At 39.5% G+C, this 24,702-nt stretch overlaps 1 protein-coding gene across 18 annotated transcripts in view; it reads right to left on the reverse strand.

Annotated features, from left to right (window-relative positions):
- Window positions 1-24,702, reverse strand: part of PARD3 (par-3 family cell polarity regulator) — a 461,106-nt gene that overhangs the window by 298,117 nt on the left and 138,287 nt on the right. For all 18 annotated transcript variants that reach the window (XR_003922618.1, XM_041122444.1, XM_030008342.2 and 15 more), the window contains exon 3: window positions 5,540-5,720. Coding sequence is in view for 17 of the 18 variants with exons in the window: in XM_041122444.1 (XP_040978378.1) it covers window positions 5,540-5,720 (181 nt within the window). In the remaining variant the exon portion in view is untranslated. The remainder of the gene's footprint in view (window positions 1-5,539; window positions 5,721-24,702) is intronic.

Raw genomic sequence — 24,702 nt, forward strand, 5'->3', positions numbered from 1 at the left:
GAAAAAGTTTCTAATGGCCCTATGTGGGAAAGAGTGCTGAAACCATCATCACTTTTGAAACCAGAACAAATATGAACTCACCTCTGCAGTTTTTTGCCAACATGCTAACATGCAATGCTCCAAACCTTTAAACAAAGGAACTTAGAAATGTTAACAAATTAATTCTCAGAATATGCATTTGGGACTCTAGAAAAATACTTGTATCAAATCAGTGAAGTGCCATATTTAAAACAGCAATTTTAAAGTACTTGAAATTCACATACTTATTTTTGTGCTCACACCTTTAACTGGTTTGCTTAGTATTGGATTTTTTTGAACGCTCAAACTGTGAGATGCTAAGAAAAGACACATACATATTTACAACGAACGCAAGAAGCGGCTCACCCGTGGTTACCAAACAACCCAATGGCTTAGCCAGGAACAGGACAGATCTGCCACCGCCAGCTGGTTGCCTTCCTACCTTATACCACAGTGCAGGACAGCACTCAGCAGCACGCAGAACAGGCCTCTGAACCATTCCCACAAAGATTTGCTTGTTACATGAGGTGTAAAAACATTTTTTAGACTTACAGGTTACGAAAAAATGGCTTTTTCCCAGGAAATGCCAACTGCCCTTCTCTTCGCTGACATGGAGAATGAGACAAAAAAAAAATACAGTTGAAGACTTGGACCCTATCAGTTTTTATATTTTCTTAACTAAATAAACCAGCCCTTCCAATGCTTGGTCATGGTCTCCAAAGCATCTTACTCTTGTTACTCTCTTTCAGCTCTCTCCAACTTGTTTACAATTTCCCCAAGTCTGGCACTACAACTGGTCACTCCAGCTTAAGTTTTCCTGCTCACAACTACTTCAGTGAGCCCACAACAGCATTTGCCTTTGATCCTTTGATGGAAGAGCATTATGCCCAGGTGCACTATAATAACGCGCTAGAATGCCCAGATCCATCTTGCAGTACTGTGTACTTAGCTGTTCACTAGTATTGCCTTGCAAATTACTTTCTTCTTTCTAGATGCAGTGACTGCGCACATCTCACTGATTTCAAAGCAGTTTATAAATGTATGAAGTGAATGCTGAACTGAAACCTTGACATCCAAAGTGCTTGAAATTCCATCTTAGGTTTTTATGCAAACTCTATATTCCAGTTCAGAGTTATTAAAATACTGAATAGTCCTCAACCTAAGAGAGCCCTCAGGGACTATACTTGATATGTCCTACTAATTTGCCAGTGAACTTCCAAAAACTACTCAGAAAGCAGATAGAGATCCACAAATTCAAAGGCAAGCAAGGTCATTAACTTTAATACATCAATGAATTTCCAGTGAAAGTCTGCATGCGTGCTCTTACCCCTGAGGAATAAACTTGTACTTATTGCAGGGTAAGAACACACATGCACATAGGGAGCCTTAGAGCAACAGCCATGCTGCTGGGTAAACAATGATGTGAAGCTGCCGTAAGTACTTTGCTCCTCTGCACTTTTAGTATATCTTCACACCCAGCTGTGCACTCACTTCATAATATTCTCATCTAGATCTTTTTTTTTCCCCACCATCTGCTTCTGTGACCAGAATATGAAACTGATGCCGAGAGTCCTACTAACATATATGTAACAGATCACTTGAGCAAATACATCACTGGAGTGCACCATTTCCAGCTAGCTCTTAGCAATTTCTTAGACTCCTCTGGCCAGCATTTCCAGGAGCTGCTCACCCTCCAGCCTTTAGAAGAACCTTGCCATTACCCCATATCTCCTTTTTAAGGAGCTGACACCCCTACCAAAGACATCCTGAAAACAAAAGCAGTAGTCTTGTAAAAGGCACGGTCAGCTGATCTGTGTCACACTGGCACAAACTAGCACAATACTAAACTGTACTAAGCTGTAAGCGCACAATATGCTTTCACAACTGTCTGCTAACTACTTCACTAAGAACATCATTTACTTTTAAAAATAATGGCTTCGAGAAGCAAACACTTTAATTTTGTTAATGATATTTGAAGTCATAGAATTACACGGTAACTTCAGAGGTTGGACGAGATCTCTGGAGGTCATTTGGTCCAACCCCTCCACACAAAACGGGTCCAGCTAGATCAGGTTGCCCAGAGCCATGCTCAGCCAAGTTTTGCCCATCTCCAAGGATGGAGATGCCATAATTTCACTGAGCAGCCTGTTTTGCTCTCAAGGTAAAAATTGTTTTCCTAATATCTAACTGGCATTTTCCTTGTTGCAACTTGTGTTTGTTGCCTCCAGCAACAATGTGCCCATGTGAGAAGAGCCTGGCTTCATCTTCTCGGTACCCTCACATTAAAGGGCTAAAGAAAGAAAGAATGAAGATCCCCCAGCCTCTTTACTCTTCTCTACTTTGGGCCAGGAAAAAAAGAAAAAGAAAAAAAAAATAATCAGTCCTCTAAACCCTCTTAATTTATTTTCCAAATAATGTTATACACTACAAATGGTTTTTTAACCGCAACTGCTGAAACAGAGAGACTTGTAACATATAATCACACCAAGACCAAGAACTAAGACCACCCTTGGTTATTTAACAGAGCTAAAAACTTAAAAGGAAAACTAGACAAAGAGATGACCCTTTTCACAATATCTCATGTAGCTGGAAAGGGATTTTATTTACAATATTTAAATGCAGTACTGTGAAACAAACAACTTGGTTCACAGGCAGTGCACCCGCTGCTGAACTGTCACTGCCTGACATCCTGTCTTATCTGCCAAATTGCTCATTAGGTTTGGCAATTTTCACCTGCGCCTCCAGTTTATATTTCAGCAGGGAATAAACATCAGTCTGCTTTAACAATCTTCTGCAGTGAGCTTCCAACCTCTTCTCAGAAAGCACGCAGGCACACACAAAAAATGCCTTGTGTACTGTATGCTTAGAAAAAAAATGCAGCTCAACTGATGAAACACAACAAGAGGAAGTTTAACTTGGGTAACAGAAAAGCAGTAAAAGAGAAAGAGCTAGATAAGAAACATAAATAAATCAGCTGCTTGTATCGATGAATTGTGGTTTCACATTGCAAAACAACATAGGGGGTACAGAGCCAGCCTCATTTTTGTTTCCACATTTAGATGGTAAGATTCAATTTGACACAACCCCCCCACGTGCAAAGCACAGGCTGTGTTTGTGCATGGGAAAAGAGGGAATCCAGATGAATATTACTTTTCCAGCTGGACCTGATCTAGCTAACCTTTCCCTTGCTGGGAGAGGAGCGATGGCGTGATCTATAAACAAACAAAAGGGGTAGCATGGCAACCAGAACAAAGAGACGAAAATCTCAGCAGGCCCTTAAGCCCCAGCCTACTGCGCTGAGATGCTGCCTCTGAACAGAGGCTGCTCCGTACCCCTCGGGTGCAGGTGAGCGGTAGCAGAATGGCACAAAGCTACGCTTCTGCGAGTGAACTGCTGAGAAACAGAGCCCAGCTTGCGAGCAAAAAGCACCAGAGATGTAAAACAAAATGTCTAAAATGCTATAAACCAATTTCAGATGGAATACTGTTTTTCATTTGTTAGAAGTAAAATATTCACCGCCAACCCTGCAATTAGCTAGAAAATTACAATAATTACAGCAATTTTGTATCCCATCTCCAATCCAATTAATAGATATATGACCTTGTCAACATATAATAATCAGGATCTGCATCTACCACAAAACTGGATGGGTTTTATTTGCTGAATAGAACTTACACAGTAAGAAGATAATTATTTGAAATACTGAGAATACCATTTGTATGCTATGCTTCACTTCACAAGTTATAAAGGAAATACAATAGGGATATTATTTCCATTTTCAATGTATATTTAAATGAAATTCTTGAAATAGGTATGTTTAATATGAGATAATATTACTGGACTGGGATTCTAAGCCTGTGGTTTGGAACATTTAAAAACAAAATATATTTAATTGTCAACATAAAAAAAAAAAAAGGAATTAGCTAGATAAGAGAACATCTCTGATTTGTGATAACATATTTATGACAAATTGTTTCATTGTTTTATTTTTGCGTGCTTTTATAAAAAGTATCAGAAGAGCTATAATTCTTACCAACAGTTTTAAAAGTCTTCTGCATTTCTATAGACCTTTGTATTATAGGTTCTCAAAGCACTTTTTGGTCATTTTAGCAATCAATGAAGAACTAGGTAAGTATTCTATGTATTTTCCAGAATAACACTGAAGATAATATATCATTGAATGTATCATTGAATTTTATCTGCACTATATGATTTTGATGCACTAACATCAATGTATCATATAATACACCAGATAAGCACACTAAGGAGAAAATGTGTATGTATTTGCCTGCTCTAATCCCAGCTAAATTGAGAACCCAGGAGGACAGCTTTTTGGCTTATGCATGGAAATGAGATATGCATTTAGCTGTGGCATACGCTACTGACAGCAAAATGGAAGGGTCCTGAAATTCCAGGATACTTCTTTATTCTGCCATTAATCCTTTCCCTAATTTAATTCTGTGTTGTAATGAAGCATAGTTAGAGCTTGAAAGGATACACGTTCAAGTCTATGTAAGCTAATTGTTAAATGTTGTTCCCTTAATTTTATAGAAAACACTCTGGTACAAAACCCCTCAAACTTAATAGTGTGGTAACTCTTCCATTTGCATTTTACCTGATTACTTAAACACAGATTTTATCCATTAAGAGAACACCTACAGAAAAGTAATCTCTCGGGAATTACAAATAATTGTTTAAAACACTGTATCTGTAGAATATCAAAGGACTGACTGATACTAACTTCTGCTAAGAATTTTCTGGAGTGGAGTTACTACTTCAAAAGTTCAGTGAGCAAAATGATAGACACTACACGTAAGAGGGCATGATGCTTTATCCAACATTGTCTTGTTTGCTTGATACTTTTAACAACAATGAAAACGACACGGTAAATTTTGTTGCGTGATTTTTCTTCTTAGTAAGCTGAAATATTCAAAGATCCTGCCTGAGCAAGAAACGTGATATATAATTCCTGCTTCATGGTTTTGTAACAAATGTTCCCCATGTTGAAATAAACAAAATAAAGGGATGTTCCTGGCTATCGGTTCTGCTTTTTAAAGAAGTGTATTTTTGCAACACAGTAAATGCACGTATCGGCAGGTGTTTTTATGGAAAGGTGACAAGCATAGCCTAGCAACATTGACAGGTTCAGTAGAAAGTGCTCTTATCTTTAGTTTCTTTTTACCCTTTTCTTCATTAAATGGAACAAAACCGGCAAACTGAAAATTACACTGTGCAGCAACTGCATTTGGAAATTTTGCTGTGATTTCAGCGTGAGGACAATTTTAAACTGGCAGCACAGAAGGAGCTTATTGCTCCTAAGATCAGTTTATAAATAATTTATTAAAACAGAAAGGTTTGTTTACTTGTATGCAACAAGCATTTACACAGTTTCTCAATTCCGATCAGCTTTCGATAAGGACAGATAATGAATCATTTTCCCAGCAGCATGAATAGGTAACAGCACTTGGCATCCTCGTAAATTAAGATGAAACACGTCAAGATACCGAGGACATTTACTTACTTGCACGAAGGACTGAAGGAGTGACTTCAATTTCACTTGTCGCTTGGTAAGGCTGAAAGGCCGATGCTGCATTGGAGCCAAGCTCACTGCCAAAAATCTCCGGGCTTTGCGTGCCTGTCGAGCTGGCGCTGGTGCCATCACCTCCATGGTGTGGATCTTGCTCATCAAACACAGCTACAAGCTGCAAATGACAATTTAATCTACTATTAAAAAAAAAAATCTTTCAGCAACATCAAAGTGCCATTGTAGATCAGCATTTCATCATTTCTTCCCACCAAAGAGCAAGAAATGTCTATCAGCAGAGACTCAGATCAATGCCTAGATCACAACATCATCAGCCCAAGGAAAGGCTGCCATTAATTGGATAGTACAAAGGGTCAACAGCTCTGGCAGGACACAAAACCCATCACTGCAAGCCGCAGAATGAACGGCACCAAGTCAGGAATGGAAGGGTTGCACCTTCCTCGGCAAACCACTTCATCTTACCCAGCAATGCAGAAAACTATCCGAGTGCCGATCAATGGCTGTGCACTGGAATTTATCACTTGTGTTTTGACACCTCTATATGCATCACTACTACATGTAGTAGTATCATGAGCAAAACCACATTTTTATAGAATAAAAACACACAATAAGAAATTATGTTAATACACATTGAAAGCTATAGACAAAATACAAAGCCACCTGGAAGTGTTATAATCACTACAAGTTACCATCTATTAATCTGTCACCTATTAATTTATTATCTATTAATATAATTTAAGTTAGGAGCTTCCCTTGCAAAATTTCTTTTGTCAAAGTTACAGAGATATTTCTGTATTTCTTTGCAATCAGCTTCTCCAAGACAAGCCTAAGAACTCAATTTGAAACTTAGCCAAGTCACTAATTTAATAAAGATTTACTAAATCTGTGTTCACTGTTGCAAGGGAAATAGGAAAAACATTATGGTGGTTTTTGGTAAATCTGAGATATTTCTTTCACTGTAAATAAATGCTTTTATTTGAAATAACTAATTTATCCCAATTTATCTTTGGTGACCTAGTGAAAGAGAAAAGGCCAGCTCTTATACACATTCGATTTTCGAACTTAATTTTCAAGATGGGTAAAAAAGTTTTATGGGTAACAGCATTCTGCAGCCTATAAATTAATCTATAATATAATAGTTGAAAGACATTTCCAAGAAAGCATTAAATTCTTCTGTCCAAATTGGTAGGGTAAATGGAACAAATCAACTTAAACCTACGCTGATCTCTGCAAATTGTTTATTTTTTTTAGAACAACACTTAAAACTTCGTATAACCTAAAGGAATCGGAGACATCATTTTCTTTTTTCTTTTTTTTTTTTAAGTGAATTTGACATCATCTCGTCCTTCAGATTTTAATATTAGTCCCTTTACTCAAATCTAACTTACACAAACATCAGTAAAAAAAATTAAAACCGCAACTGTAAGCCCAAGTGGAAACCATTTGGGAATTCAGCTTTTGAAAGTACTTTCAGGCATTAACTTTTTTTAACACATAGTTTTGAAACTGCAGAGAGTAGCAAACTTCTGCCAGTAATTCCATACCTAATGCAAGTTTAGGCTCATGGCATGCACAAAACAGAAGGAATGAACTGGTAATGGGTAAAAAGTCCATGCTCTCCAGTGCTATTTGAAAGGCAGGGAGCAGAAGGAAAATGAGGCTGCAATTGCAGACAGCTAGAATGTGTTTTTAACATACAATTCATTATTTTGTGCTTGAGAAGTCTATGCAAAAAAGAGATGTGACAACACCTAAAATGTCAGTAGCTCAAGAGTATTGGAAATTTAATTTTCTAACACATTGTGAAATACCAATGCTTACAAAAATTGAACCATATTTCTCAAAAGAAGCACACTTTACTCATAACACTTTTTCTATGTTTTATAACAAGCTAATTACCAATCTCCATTAACTGAAAATAAATTAATCCACAAGTGAAGATGTGTAAGGTATTAGAACAAAACACAAACAATGCATTTAAGAATTCTAGGCATGAAATATCAAATCTTTTATCTCCTTTGCATGGCATGTATCAAGATAAATCCCCAAATGACATTCTGTTCCTTTGAGGCTGATTGAAAAATATTACTCAATGTATGCTGTTGCAAGTATTTTATAGAAGGGTACGTGCATATAAATCTCTATATATGTATGTTCTACTTTAAGTTGCCTCCAGCTTTTTGCCTATTCCAGACAGTCTACAACCTATGACTTCAGAACATCTAAAAACCATGTTTCTCATTTCAAAGCTTAGCTTTTGATCTTACGTACTTTTGCAGTTATTCACTGTTTTGACAGCATCAAACCTTCAAAAGGCTTCAGTTCCATTAAAAAGCATACCAAGTTGTAACATTTTTGCATACAACACGTGAGGAAACACAAGCCATGTTAGTCTTCTCCAAATCTAATTAGTGTTAGGAATGCAGGTTAGGAAGTTCATTGTAAAACAACGTTACATAGGTACACTCATTCCTCATAATGAACTAGAAAGTCTTTGGGACTGGAAGACTGAACGTGAATAAACAGTGTTGGATCTTGATTTCCAGAGCTTGGTATGCCACTCTGCAGATGATGAGCTCACAGGAAACAAGGACAGCCAAAACATCTTCCACTGTATTCTGATATCAAGAATTCATTTCTGATTTCTCCAACACATTTTATTTAATTAAAGGAAATTCTTTGAGGAAAGGAATTATACTTTTGTACTTCTGGAAGCCCAGAAATCACACCTCAACTACCATCTTTGCAGGAACAAGAAACAAAACAAAAAATATCTGAAGAGACACCTTACAGCTACTTAGAAGGAAGCTGTAGTAGGTCACTGGACCTACAAAGAATCCTTTGCAGCAGGAATCCAAAGCAGTAAACACTGCTCTATGCCAGGGAAACAAATGGCCTGTCAGTGAGATGCCAGTCTTGTTTAAAGGCCAAAGAGATGTTTTTAATTTGGCAAGGCATGGAACGCAGATTACTAGACCAGCTTTTATCAGCCTTAAAGTCAATGGTAAATCTATGGTATTTTGCTAGGCTTTAAATATCAGATTTACAAAGAGAGTAGAAAACAAAGATGACTATCCTTCCTGGAAGCAACATAATCTTTACTGTAGGGAGACTGCCTCCATGTTAACCTTTTTTTTCTTTTTTAAAGTAAGAAATAAATTACTGAAATTACCATAACCATGCACAGCGCCGGTTTTCAAATGCAAGGAACTGCATACTCCTTTCCAGAACCACTCTATGATTACTTCCAATACCTGACATGAGCTGTGCCTCCTGTTCCCTGTCCTTCGGTTTTAGATCTCATCACAGGCAGTGAGAGAAACGCACCATACCATCCATTCTTATGCAGAAGGGATCAGCAGAAGGGCTGAACAAACCATAACCATGCATGAAGAAAGAAAACAGCTTAGCTGTTCAATATTAGATCAATACTAGCTCTTTAAAAGATATTCCACAAAAATTCAGTGAAAATTGGAGCCATTTGGCTTATTTAAATCCCTTTCCTAAAAAAAAAAAAAAAAAAAAAAAAAAGAGGGAGAGAACCAAAGACCAAATATCAACAATAGTAATAAAATATTATTAGTAAGTAGTAAAGTAATAAATAAATAATAATAGTAGTAGTTATAATAAGTTATATCCACCCCCCATTCCATGGGACCTGAGCTTGAATGCATCAATGATGTGAAAATATGGTTAAATAGGTTACAGCAGTTTTAGTCACCCAGGGTAACAGGACACACTATTTGCATTTTCCAATCACTGAACAAAAAATCTGAAAATGGGAAATAAAATCAAGTAGCAACAAACCACTTTGTCTTCCCATTACAAATTTAATAAATTATAGGCTTAATTTAGACTGGCATGTTTACATTTCCAATTATAATATGGCAAAAGCAATAGAAATGAGGTTTCAATACAGATCCACATCCTTCATCAATGTAAGCCAGCACAGGAAGAATCATCAGCTTGAACAAGATAAGAATTTGGTCCCCAGTGTAAGCGTATACTAGTTTTTCAAGAAAAATGAAGTTTCAGATATTCAATAGCACTGTCAAATATAAAGACAGCAGCTTTGTTCAGATCACAACTTATGGAAAGGTTCATTCCATTTCATCAATGGAATTAGAGTAAGTCATCGAAAGGCTAATATGCATGAACTAAAATACTCCTATTTTTTAAACTCCAGCACAAGAAATATAAGTAATCTTATACAAATGATCAACAAAAGATACAACTTTTTTTAAAAAAAGCAACAACATTCAGTGTGACCAACAGCAATACAAAGAACTGCGGTAAAACTCAACAATTACCCCAGTGGTAAAAAGCGTACTTATGATCTTTAGTATATTTTAAGAGGAGGGTTTTTTTTTATTGCTACCATCATCCTCCAAAGACCAAAAAAAATACAGGAGTACAGTTTAAAAACCAGCCACTAACTTGACTCTCTTCTCTTTTGACTCATAAAGACTCTTTCTACAGCAAACAGAAAAAGAAGGGGGAGCAACATAATTTAATTCTTTTTGCTAAATATACTAGCTTCATCAAGCAAATGGCTTACAAAGAAATGATTCTACAGCCTGAGATACCAAAACAAAGTTTTACTGAGACTCCTTTGGCTTTCAGATAGGAGGAAGGCATTCCAGCAGATCACTGCATTCAGCCCTCTACAGCACATCTGACCGACTTCCCACAGCACCATGTTGTACAGAATTAATTACTCTCCAACCTTTAGTTCTTTCTGAAAGAGATACTAGGATGAGCTTCTCTGTTGCTCTGTCTGGGAATTAACATATCATACTAACCAGGTTATATTTGCTTAAATAAATAAAAAGCAAGAAGACTGATTTATTTTAATATTGACACAGCAGCAGCAGTCTGCATTCCAACATTAATTATTACAATTTCCATCTATTCTGAGGTAATTAAAAATTAGTAAACACATATGCATTCTCAATTAATAGATTAGATTAAGTACTTGAATTTTAATTAACTGGATTAAAAAACTATTCGCACTAGCAATGGTTGTTTACATTTTCATTAAGTACTAAGACCATATAAAACAATTCATCACTATCAAATGGTGCAATCGGGTTATCTCTCTCTAGCACAAAACCAGAAATCCTCCACTTCACAGAAACTCATAAAGCTAGAAATTTTTCCTGTATTTTTCCCCCACTATGACAAGTAAGATGTCAAAAAGATCACTTGAATTTTGCATATTCCTAAGTATCTGTCCAAAATTTGTTAATTCTTTTGTAATATTTATTGATGAATCTGATAATGCCTCATGTGTAGGCACCAGTAATGATTTCAGACTTATTTTAACATCAGTTAGGATTACAGCTCTATTCTCATGCTAGAAAGATAGCAAGTGATCCTCTGGTTTTCGCATCCTCTGCACTTCTTGTCCACTCTTTTTAACTCAGAATGAAACTGAAATCACTTATCTTTTTTAATGATTAGGAGCCATTTTAAATATCTGGTTTCTTCTCACCAGAATGACACTTATCAGATAATTTCATACAAGGACATTCCCAATTTGTTCCGCTGTTCAGTGACCAATTGCTCAGTAGTTGATCTGTTGAGCAACCAGAAGTGTCTCGATTCCCCTGGCTGAACCATGCCTTCCCCTCCTGGCCCATACAACAACTTCCAGATGTGGTCTTCTCTTTCACAGCTGCTCTGGTCTTCTGGCATTTATGCTGCACGTCTCCTGCAGGATGGCCATTTGTGTACGAAACTGCCTTTCACACAAGTGATTATTTTTGTGCTTCCAGCAGAATAGTGAGCACAGCTCTTCTGTGGCAGCTCCAAGTGACAGAGCAGCTCAACACCCACCTCTGGTGAGGCACCCACATTGGCAAGGATTCTGATTCTCAGTTTATGTTTAATAACTGAACTAAGTAACTTTTTCACAGGAGACTTTGGTCCTTGAAGAGAGAGATTTTGACGGTCCAAATGAGATTCTAAAATCTAAATTAGCCTTGTCAATATATCTCCACCTAAAATAGCTGCTTCAAGCATTTTCTTTAAAACCTGATGCCAGAGGGTTAAGCCCAGCCCTGTCCTGCAGTCCCAACGTATAGGTCTCTGTCTGCACACACTTTCTGACAGCCACCTGATGATCTGCTGATGTGAGAGATTTCAATCACTCTCAGAGCACTGCCATACACTTTCAGACATGTGCAGCAAGTATCTGGAAAGAGGACATGGAGGAGGCTGGCAGAAAATTTAAAACATGAGCATCACTGGCATCCTTTCCTCAGCAAAAAACTTTTCCAGTCTTAAACAAGCCTGTACAATGCACCTGCATAGCAACCACAGAACTGACTACGCACATCCTCTGCAATGAGCACAACCAAAGTAAACTGCAAGAGAATATAAGCAGATTTATAGGGTTGGCAAAAACCGCATGTACACAAAGCAGTCTGCGTATTACTCAGTCCATGTTACAATGCAGAACTATGGAGTACTTGTTTAATACAGCCCAGCAGTAAATCAAATTTCAGCTAATGGCACCTCAGACTCCAAAATATCCTGAAATATAAGTTGCTTGTGAATGAACAGACAAGTATAAGAGGGAAAAAAACATAAATTTGGGAAAATAATTAGCACAGGAGTAGTCAATTATTATTCAGATATGAAATAGACTAAATATGAAATCAATTTCTAGGCTTTCTGATGACTGAACTGACTTTAATAGCCTCATGGCAGACCCAAATTCTTATTATTCCTTGAGCTTCACTTTTCTACATGGCTCATTAAAAACCCATTTAAATATAACTACTGTTTCAATGAACCAGTAAGAGGAAATACAGAAAAAAATGGACATTTTCACAAATAATGCAATACTGCCCACAGATATTAAAAAAAAGATCAGTTAGCAAAAATAGCAGCATCTAAGAAGCATTCTGTGCTATATGTGCAACCTGAGTGTCCCCTCAACAGACTTACAGATCATCCAGCATTTTAAAAGGAGAAAAGGGGCAAGCACAGTTTCAATTTTAGACAAACTGTAACACAAAAAACAAACCTTTATAATTTCAAGAAAATCTTTACCTGTCCTAATTAATCAGCTTCAGTCATGAAGCCAGAACTAGCTTTTCATAACAACTTCTCAAAGTAATGTAGCTAGAAGGCAGCCAAAAAAACAATAGTCTCAAAATAACTTTACTGTGTTATTGCTTTGGGAAGAATAAGGACATATTAAGGGTCACATTCTACTACCAAATTAGCACTTTGTATTAGATCTTCTGTGGATTATACAGAAGTGTAAGCTCACATGGAATCACAGAATAACCTGAACTGGAGGGACCTCTGGAGATCATCTAGTCCAAGAACCTGTACAAACCAGGGTCAGTGAGAGGAGCTTGCTCAGGGCCACATCTAGTTGTGTTTTGAATAACCCCGAGGATGAACACTCCGCAACCTCTCTAGGCAATCTCTCCAAGTGTTTGACCACTCCTGGTTTTAAGATTCCACACACACCCCCCAATATCAAGTTGAAACTTCCCTTGCTGCAACTTGTGCCTGTTGTCCCTCACACTACTACTGTGCACCTCAGAGAAAAGTAGCTCCATCTTTGCCACACCTGAAAGAGGGCAGCTATACCAAGAACGCTGTGCCTTAGGCAACCGCACAGCCACACAGCACCCCTGAAGGCCTCCCTTTCCCTGTGATGGTCTCCAGCCCCCCTAATTCACCATGGTGGTCTCAGGCTGGGCCATCATGGTAATGTCTTGCTTGTACTGAGGAGGCCAAAATACTCCAGAAGAATAGAGAAATAGTCACTTCTCAACCTGCTGGCTACAGGCTCACTCATATAGCCCAGGATGGAGCCAGTCATCTTTACCACAAGGACACACTGCTGACTCACGTTCATCAGGTTATCCACCAGGCATGTTCCTACCCGGGCAGTGGGTCGCCAGCCCACACTGATGCGTGGGGTTATTCCAGCCCTTACGCAGGACTCTGCATTTGCCTTTGCTGAACATAATCTGTCCCCTCAAAACCCCATGATAGAAAATAACCACTGCTGGAAAATACATCATACATCTCTTCGAAAGTCATTCTCAAATCTGCTGACTAAGTAAACAACCTTCACTTTCGAAGCTCAACATAACATGGCAAGTTAAATCATATTTGCAAGATAAGAACTCATCTATTGATTCAAAGGACATTTTAATTTTACAGGTAGTTTAAAAATCTGCTTTCATGTTTCTTTAAATCTAAGAAACGATTCTGAAGTAAATATACAAGCTTTTTATTAAAACATTGCTTTTGATTATTCATTTCCTATGGCACTTTGATCTGAGAAATTCTAGAACCAATATTAAATTGCAATCTAATCTTCTCCCAGTAGGAATTAAATGCAGTTTTAGGTACTATCCTGTAATTTCCCAGACTTTTAAATATATTTAAAATATAGTTAAAACTTTAAAATATTTAAAACATATTAGTTTAATATTACATACATTTTAAAGACTTCTTCTCCCTTCTCCCCTCTATTGGTGAGCAACAGACTAAAAGCAAGCATGACTATGGCACCCTGGAAAGTAGTTTGTGTAGGTTCTGTCTGAATTGGTCTCTACTTGACCTCCACGGGTTAAGTCAGGCTGAGGTTTAGACCAAGAAATAAGACAATAACTGAGCAATGTTAAAAGTATTACAAGGGCTATTAGAGGTAGCTGCCACTGAGCTGCCTGTCAGGTTGGCTGGATTTGCTTTTTCATGACCTCAGACCTTGAATACACCAGACATACCACTTCTGCATAACGTACTGAACGAGACTCGAGCCGCCAGCCCACGTGTGCGGCCCAAAAATCACAGGTACATACAGAGCAGTGTCGTGGTTTAGGCCCAGCTGGTAACAAAGCACCACAAAGCTGCTCACTCATTGCTCCCCCCGCCCACCCCAGTACGATGAGGAGGAGAAAATATAAAGAAAAACTCGTGGATCGACACAAGGACAGGGAGGGATCACTCATCACTTATGGTCACAGGCAGAAGACAGGCTCAACTTGGGGAAAGAACAAAATCAATTTAATTTGCTGCCAATCAAATCAAAACAAGGATAATGGGAAGTAAAACCAAATCTTAAAAACACCTTCCCCCCACCCCCCCCTCCTTCCCAGCTCAATACCACTCCCGGTTTTCTCTACCTACCCCCCCCCAGCAGCGCAGGGGGACGGGGAATGGGGGTTGTGGTCAGTTCCTCACACGCTGTCTCTGCCGCTCCTTCCTCCTCAGGGGCAGGACTCCTCACTCGTCCCCTGCTCCGGCGTGGGGTCCCTCCCACGGGAGACAGTTCTCCACAAACTCCTCCAGCATGGGTTGTTTCTGTGGGCCGATCCTCAGTCACAGACTGCTCCAGCACGGGCTTTCCCAGGGAGTCACGGCCATCTTCGGGGGCACCCACCCGCTCCGGCTGGGCTCCTCTCTCCCCGGGCTGCAGGTGGGCATCTGCTCCCCCGCTCCCCTCCCCGGGCTGGGGGGGCAGCCTGCCGTCTGCTCTCCCCACGGGCTGCAGGGGCATCCCGTCCTCCGGCGCACCTCTGCACGCTCCTTCACTGACCTTAGTGTCTGCATCGGGGGTTTCTCTCACATTCCATCTCCTCCCCTGCTGCAGGTTCCCCTTCGTAAATCTGTTCTCCCAGAGGCGCTACCGCCGCCGCCGATGGGCTCGGCCTGCGCCAGCGGCGGGTCCGGCTTGGAGCCGGGGAAGCTTCGAGCAGCTTCTCACAGGAGACACCCCTGCAGCCCCTCCACCGCTACCAAAAGCCCACCACACAAACCCAAAACAAGCACGCACAAACTGATTATCCTGCAAAGTCCTTCTGACCTGTTCACCCGGCCAAACCTACTGCATGGACGCAGCAAGTCCACCAGAGCTGGATCTTGGACTTCATCACCAGCTAACTTCCATGGCCAAAGAAAACATCTACATTTGTCATATCCTACAGGCAGACAACCCAGCAGCCCTGTCCTACATGGCCAAAAGGCATTGCTGGCAGAAAGAAAAGTAGAAGCAGTCTACATATCGTGAAGCTTACAGACATGGGGACGAGGACATAGATGCCAGTAGGTGGGTTTCTTTTTGGTAGGGCATACTCACCTGGGCCAGGAACAGGTAGAAGCTCCAGTTCATTACATTAACTCATGCTCCTGAGTGCTGTATGTCTGCTGTTAACTTTAACCACGCTAAGGAAGGCTCCGCCAGCAGTATGAATTAGCTACTGATCCCAGCCTTCTCAATGGAAATAATGACTGAATGCATTAATCAGCACTGGTACCCACAGCTGTTAAGCTACGCCCTGGCAAAAGAGTGGGCAGTGCCACTGCTGCACTCTGATCTATAGGAGGATGGGATCAGCCGCGCAAAATCCAAAAAAGCAGAAACACTGCAGATGCCTCTCACTGCAAAAGTGGTCTGATTAAGATTATGGGGTAAGAGATTCCAGAGCTTGCAACTAAACACAAAACTACTGCTAAAATGAGAGTGCAAGAATAGAGAAGAACATCCTAATTTCTTTTAAACAATCTTTTTTTTTTCCTTTGATGCTTCTCAGCAAAAAAGAAGATATTACACTGAAGAGAGAAGTTTGCTTTCCTCAGTTGCTACAGTGCCTCCACACAGCAGGTACCAAAATGCTTAATTCCATGCTCATTTGGGCTATGATAACAGCTGGGGAAAATATCTCTATCCTAAATTATAAAGTTTTTCAATCATGGGTTTTTTACCATGGGATTTTTGTCATGGGTTGTTTCTTCACTGATTCTTCCTTTGAAAGCATATAGAGTATAATGCTACCCTGTTATTTCCTTAAATCCTCAATTTATACTGAAAAGATTTCTTCCAAAATCCCTTTGTAAAAACAGCCCTCTTGTTCAAGGCTAAGGACATACTCTGCAAAATTACCACAATATATGATTTACCATGGTATCTCCTTACCTCATTTTGAAAAGAAATAGGAAGGAAAATATAACTATCCTGGCTTTAAAGAGGTGCGTAGAGAAAGCACAGTATCAGAAGAAGGAATGCTATACTTGGAAAGTAACAGGGACACATCTGAGCACATGAATAAGCCAATTTCATCTCCTCCTTTCTTGATCCCTCAGCCTAAATGAATGTATGCAAACCACACTGAGGACAATGTTGTTAATATTACTTTAGAAGCAATTTTACATTTTTAGAGTGCGCTATAAAAGTCTGCCTCCTTTTCTAAGAGGACAAGGCTCAAAAAGATACCCTGACTGTTCTCCATGCAGCTGAGCTTGTGGCTATGGGATGACTCTGCAGGTCAGCAGATTTCCAAGTCAACAGCACGGACAATACAGGAGTTCGGTATTTTATTTCTGCCACAGAGGTCAGCAGTTAAGCAGTGACGCTATGCAGTAAGTAATCCAGACACTGGGTTATTAGAGGGGCTGGTGTCACACAGCAAGATATATTGCTGAAATAAAGATGTATTAAATCTTAACAGTTGTCTCGTCTGTCATTGTGAGCTGCAGCCCTTGAGTACCAAGAAAAAAAATGGTTTCAGAAACCTTCAAAAGGACCGGGCTTTCCATTCCTCAGTTACAGCATCAAAACAGCAGCATTTAAAATCTAAGATTTTAATTTCAGCTGAGGTACAAAAAGGTACCTAGTTAGTTAAAGCACAGGCCAATCTTTGCAAGCTTATTAAACTTCAAGAAAATAGATTTTGTAAAATACAGCTCTTCATTTTAGATAGTGTGTGCTGTTCAGTGTAATTTGCATGCAAAAGCCAGGAGAATGTGATTAAAAATACCCATCTAGAGACACAGATGAAAAACTTCAAACATTTTCTGATTCCCTTCTGTTCCACTCATTATTTCAATACCTCACTACAACAAAGGAATAGATAACACTTGTCCTTGACATTAGCCTAAATTATCTTCGGTGTGCAATACAATACCTATTAAATTAGGCTTATTTTAAATCAACGTCAAGGTCTGTTCAAAAGATAAAACTCTGTGTACCTTTTGCCTTTCGTGTAACACTTGCTTGTTTCCCCCCAAGAAACTTTTCAGAGGTCTTAAAAACAGCGAGATGGGGATTTTTTTTTTTTTTAACTAACTTCATTGTCTAGTATTAAAAAATGTCAAAGAGAGAGACATTTACCTCTGGCACTTTAAAACAACAATAACAATATTCTTCGTTTTGTGCATAATGACAAAAATAATCAGCACATTAGGCAATAATTCATGCCTCGCCTTCTTTAAATAAGGCTCTAAAAAAAATCTGAAGTGCAAACGAGTGATTGTTCCCTTGTGACTAAAATGTTATATTATTTTAAAATGTAACAATAGCGAAAACAATGCAACTTAACTTGCAGTCCATTAGGACTATACTTACAAAATGAAGATAAGAGGTAGCAGTCCAACAGCACTAGTCTGATGGCAAGTAACACGTACCAGGAGATACCTGGAGCTTGTCCTTTCCTCTGGCAACCCCCAGGCACAGAGGACTTCACTCACCAGAATTATTACGTGAATCTACGCCAGATAAGGAGCTCTGGTCTTAAGCAAAAGACACCCATTAGATAACATCTGATAGTCTAGAAAGGGAGAGGAACCCAAAACTGCCATGCTACAGTTCTTCCTAAACACCTTTAGGTTTTCTACAACCACGAGGATTACAGTGATCTCTGTATGAATTAAAAATAGCCTGGTGCATCCACATCCGGACGGATATCCATCTACCATACACCGTAATCTGCTAGGAGGAGATAGGGCCGGTGTTTATGTCCCACAAAATGCCAAAATTAAACAACATAGTAACCGAGCCCCAGGGACTTTCCATAAAACCTAGGCTCCCAATGCCAAAACCATTTTCAAAATGATCTGGAGTCACATTTTCAACAATAATTTGGCAGATATGGTTGCAGAAAGGCATCTCACTTATTTTCTTCCCATAAAATCATTAGAAATCAGATGCCAAGATATTTTTGAAACTCTACTTTTAAAAGCTGCTTGGTGACTTTTCAAATCGGACCTCTAAATGCTTATGAAAACAAACAGAAAAAAAAAAAGCAGCAGGAAGGAGTGAAGAGTAAGTAGGGAGGACCTCAGAAGGAAACTAGCTAACTAATATCATCACATCCATCTTCAAAACACATTCACTGGAAGTGAAGTGCTTTTGCTTCTGTGAAATGCAAGAATGAACAGCAAAGGAGATCGCCGATATTACTCTAACAATAGTTTGCATCTGTCCATGATTCTTGACTACTCGGCGCTAAAGCCTCCATTTCCTTGCAGCGCTCTCTCTTTACATAGGGACGCAGCACTCAAGCATTATAACCAAACAGACAGGAACATAAATAGAGACTTTTGATGGAATTATAATCCTAAATCATTTAGTGTGAAAGCTTCAAAGAGTCCAGCCTTATTTTCAGAACTTGTTTTGAAAATTAATTCCCTAAATTGCTGTGGAAAGTGGGACCAATGCACCTATATCACCTCGATGAATCAGAAAAACATTTTTAAAAAAGAAACACTCAAAAGAGAAATTACATTTGTATGCACAATCATTTCAAGCTACCAAACTTGGGAACACACTATCATTCTTATATTTTACCTTGACTCACCCCATAACCATGAATGCATTTTCCAACACATAACATAAATGTCACCCAGGCAGGGGAAGGAGATACAAGCATTGCCAAAACCCATCAGCTTCAATCTGTGGACAAGGACTGCACTAAAAACTTTGAAACAGATCCCTTCCATCTTGCAGATGTCCTAATTCCTCCATGTCTCTTCTGGGTTGATCTAGCCTTTTTGTTTGTCCTCTTTTCTCTCCTAGAAAAATTAAGGTTATAAGTAGCTGGCACTCCATACCAGGGCAGCAGGCCTGTCTGTTTGAAGTGTCTATATTATATTTCATAGTGAATTCAAATATTGTTGTAAGGTTATTAAAATCATTCATGATTTTATCTGTGCCAAATGGATCATTACACTGTCAACACTCATCTTCATTATGCAAAAATATGCAGAACTTAACATCTTTTGTTGAGCTGGCAAAACAGTATATTCAGTAGTAACTCTATTTTTTATTAAATTTTCCACAAGGTTAAAGCGTGTGTAGAATCTGATTACCAACGGCTCCATTCAGAAACATCACACAAAACAAGCTGTTTGACTTGTGCAGCAAGAGAATATTTATTTTAAACCAACAAACAAATAAATTCTTCTGAGTAGTGCTCACTGAACTAATGGTGTTCTGATTCATTTATAGTTTCCTTTAATTTTTACTATTTTATATTCCAAAAAGCCCCAAATCTTTCAGAACCCCACATTCTCTTTCAAACACCCTTAAAAATATAAAGAATGGAAGTCTCTGAGGGCCCAGCACAAAGAAAAGTTGCTTTTCTTTTTCAATAGCTGGGAGAGGCATGGCTATCTAAGTCCTTGAAAAACAGCACGTGTTTGGGAGGACTTTGTTGCTGAATTTCATTCCCTGGTAAATTACACAGAAAAATACAATCAAAGCAAATCAAAGAAGCACTTGCTCTGCTTCTACACTTATGGCATAGTTAGATATTTCATTAAGTTAAAGTCCATTTGAGTAAGATTTGGTGATTCTCTGCTGATTTGTGACTATTAAAAAAATTACTATTTTGCTTTCAAATATTTCCAGCTTAAAAATATTTTAAGCAAAACATAACCACAGCCACAGCTGAAGGCAGCCTGAGGAAGCTTGCTTTGCTTTGCCTGGCAAAGGACAAGCACGGCCAGCTCTGGACGGAAGGGGAAAACAGCTGGGAGCAGAGGGTGTGAAGGCGAGAGGGGATAATATTCATACCACGGAGAGTATTAGGGCAACTGGGGCAGTTAAGGTTGTTTGGTATTTTTTAAAGTCAGGAGGGGAGGTTTAAGTTTTTGTTTGTTTCTTTCTTTCTTTCTTTTTAAGACCATGGAGAATATTAGGGCAACTGGGGCAGTTAAGGTTGTTGGGTTTTTTTAAAGTCTGGGGGGGAGGTTTAAGATTTTTTTTTTTTTTTTTTCTTTTTAAGTGTTCTTCTATGTACACTTCACAATACTGCTTGATGGAAACTCTCCATAGGCTCCAAGGCTACCTCCAATCTCACCTCTTACCTTCCATTCCTCTCTAAATGTCTTCTAGCAGAAACAGAAGTAAATTTGGTCTGGTTACCTCCAATGTAAGAATTATTCTTGGGAAGCTCCAGCCATCTTGAAATAGCTTTTCTGAGTCACTGCCTCATTAAGTCTTCATGTAATTCCTCTTTCTTTGTATTTCTCCTTTGAGACTTAATCTTTGCAATTGTGTGAACTTTTGGAAAACCTTTTTGAGGTGCAGTTTGTAGTTTGGCGCCACACAAAACAGGTGCATTGCATAGGGCCAGCACAGGTAGCTGGGTAAATTATGCTGTCAAAAGTGATTAACATTTAAAAGGGCTAAACAGAGGAAGCAGATAATACCTCCAAGATCTGTTTTTAATTAAAACATCCTAGTAATTAATATTAAAAGGCAAAGACTGAAAATCAGAGAGACCATAGCTTCTAAAGAGAATAGGTTTTATGCTTTTCATTAGGGGTCACCTTTTCTGATGTGAAAGACCACTTTTAAATTACCTGCCTCACTGGAGACCATTCACTTATTAAAACAACTCTGCCCACATAAATACAAAAAAATACGCATTTAATCAGAAACATTTATGCATTCATTACTTTTTCAAATGTCCTTGCTTTAAGATAATCTTGCCCCTCACTGAAAGCAAAACTTATTTCACAGTCTCTGTGCCTAATTGCTATATCCCAAATGATTTCTCTACTTTCCAAAATAATTACCAAACATTGTATCATCTATGCTAAAGTACTAAAAGGGCATCAACACTGAACCCTGTAAGTAGCTAAAATGAATAGCGCATACCAGGGAAGTCTAACGCGTGTAGCCTTTGCACATAAATCAAACCGCCTTACGCATTCTGACAGCTCCATCTAGCCACAGCTCCACAAAAAGCTCCAAAAGTAACTTTATCCCAGGCAGAATGAATTAATTTACATTCAGTACATAGCAGCTATTACAAAAACTCTTCTGGTCAAAAGTGTCATTTCCAGAACGACTTTACTATTGTTTAACATTAGATTAACACTTTCACAATCATATCTGTGCTTCGGGTTACTTGGATTTCAGAGAAACACAGGATCAGAAAAGTCACGTCTTTAAAGGCCCCAAAATAAGAGCATCTGGATAATGTCAGGAACAGATGCTGGGATCAGAACTTGGCAGGAATTCCTGAGATGGGAACCTTGAATGTCCTGGGGAGAACACAGAGCAGAATGGGGTATAACCTAACAATGCAAAGCGCGCAGTGACAGAGTGGGAGAGAGGCAACGCGTAAGACGTGCACACGTCTGATGGAGCAGATGAGCAAGAAAAATAGCAAAATAGTTGGCTGCCAGAAGCAGGGGGAAGGGAGGGGAAGCCTCCTCATTGTGAAACTCCAGCATCACCAGTTTACAAATCTGCAGCTTATGGACCAGCCTTTTCCTCACCTACGGCAGCGCAGCTGGGCAGTGGGGCGCGGGCAGCACTGCTGCTGATCTGCTGCTGGCCAACTCCCCCAGCTGCGTTCCGGTGTTACAGACTGCACGGTCCGTGAGAAGGGCAGAGAGCAAAAGATAAGTAATTTATCTCCATTTTTTCCTCTTCCATCCACCATTGACAGCTCTAATAATCTGAGATTCACCTTCCTGTATATACTGGGGGACTGTGTGCACTAGTGTAACAACAAACATCTTTCTCTGGAAAACTAACTGGCTAACTAGCTCTAGATATACTGCTCTAAGCGTGTGTGTGTATATATATAATCTCAAAATATTAAAATAATTTGAGGAAACGAACTCTCATTTCCTTACATATTCTTCTTACTGTCTACAATGCCAAACACCATTGAGGAAACGAACTCTCATTTCCTTACATATTCTTCTTACTGTCTACAATGCCAAACACCATTGACTTAGCTGGTGTAAAGAGTAGGCTCATTAGAAGTGACCCAAGTTTCAGACAAGCAGAATGGCTGTAACATCTTCCACTAAAACAGAAGCCACCACAGGGTGCTGAAATACGCTTTGCTTAGACCTACCTTTGGGCACACACATTTGAAACCATTGGCCTGCTATTGTGTGATGTTAACAGAGGACGAGGCAATGTACCTCCTTATCATATTATCAAATTCCTTATGAGAAGTGGCAAACAGCTGAAAAGGAAGGTTTTTAGTGTTTTGAGTTGTACCTAATGCATTTTACAGATCACTGATAAAGCATTTTGTCCTTAAGCTGATCTAAATTAAAATTTCAAATGCTGCTAGTTTACCAAGAGCATTTGAGGTTCAAATCCTATGCTAAGTCCCTTAAAACTCCAAGTGATAAATTCTCAAGTTTCAAATATGTAGTAGTTCCATTTTACATATAATTCCAGAATAACTAATGCAGAAGAAAAGGAGATAGTCCTCAGAGGTGGACTTGTGTAACTGCCTAAAAATGCAAACCAGAAATGCTAATCTGTCACACTGCTGTGCTCGTACCAGGACACACACAGATGTTTGCCCCAGCTAATGGCACCACACGGCCACAGGTGTCAAAAGCTCAGTCTAAACTGGAAATTTACTAAATTGCCTCAGAAATCACACAGGAAAAACTGCAGTTCCCACTACATGCCAGAACAAATGCTCCTTCAGCCTAGCAGAGGAAAGCGGCAGTAAGCAAAGAGAAACCAACAGGCAGAGAGAAGAGGGGCTGCATGTCCCCCCAGCCCAGTCCACCCACCCTCACTGCCAACCACATAGCTGTCTTTCAAAACTAACCTCAGTAACAAAAATACAAATTCCACGTGCAGAGAAGGGAAAAAAAACTTTTCCACAAACATATATCTAATATTAAGGGCATGACAGCAGAAACACTACTAGAACTTGAGAAAAAACCATAACCCACCGGAGCACTATTTCACTCCATTCCAAAGACGGACTCACTTCTTATTTGGACTAACCACCCTACTTTGGATGTTATGGTACAGATATTTCTGAGGTGGGGAAAGTGGGGTAGAGTTACATTGAGTGGTTTTGAGGATGGTTTTGGCCCCCGGACTAGATAAATAACTTTGTCAGAAAGGCAAACGCCGCCCGGACTGTCTCAGCCATCCCTTCACATTCAAACATAATGGAGAAGTAGAAGGAAAAGAGAGAGGGGGGGAAAAAAAAATAGAGGGGAAAGAGAAGTTACACTGTACTGGAACATGATTAAAAATGATTTATCATACATGTCATTTCCAATTTGGCACTGATGATAGCTTAGCATTGTTCAATACAGGTATTTTATGATCTCAGATGCCCATTTGAAGACTGCATCCTCAATACCGCTCAGAGATGACTGGAAAATAAGAACACATGTGCATTTACATAAGGGAAGAAGAGTGTAAGCATTCATATAAAACACAGATATATCATGGCTCCATGCACCAGTCAGTGGACAGGTAATGAACTTTTTTGTCTGGAAGCTTCTATATTGACAGCACTAAAAGGTAATGAAGGGCTCCAGGGTGGGAGCAGGAGGCAGCAGTACAGGCAGTGATGCCAAGGCAAGGGGAAGACTCACGGCCATGGGACGCAGGAGTGGAGGGTTTCAGGACCAGCTCAGAATGACCATACAGTGGTTGCAGCGCTGGAATTAAAGCGCACGACTCACATTCACACGTGCTACCAGCACAGAGAAGGTAACAGCGATCTATCTCAGAGTCAGCACATACAAAGCAGGCCTCCCCCTCCATGGTGGGATTTAGCAGTTATTAATTTATAGCTGAAATTCAGGGAATGACTTGTGCTGAGGAGCAGGCGTGACAGTTGTTTCTTCTGAGGCCAATTAATTCTGCCCCCAAAAAAGCTACTGTGGCTACTCCCCCCCGCACCCCCCCCCCCCCCCCACTGCCAGAAAGCTGCAATCTTTATATACATTTCTGTTCATTCATCTGTTGTCTTGCGTGAAGGAAGTTTAGTTTATTTGGGGTCTGTTATCAGCTACATTCCTTCAGTTCTAATTTTGCAAATTGTATACTGAAGATGCCCAGGCAGATCCCATCAAGGTTTTGGTATGTGAAG

The sequence above is a fragment of the Aquila chrysaetos genome, chromosome 3 (genome assembly GCF_900496995.4).
Source record: "Aquila chrysaetos chrysaetos chromosome 3, bAquChr1.4, whole genome shotgun sequence".
NCBI lineage: Eukaryota > Metazoa > Chordata > Aves > Accipitriformes > Accipitridae > Aquila > Aquila chrysaetos.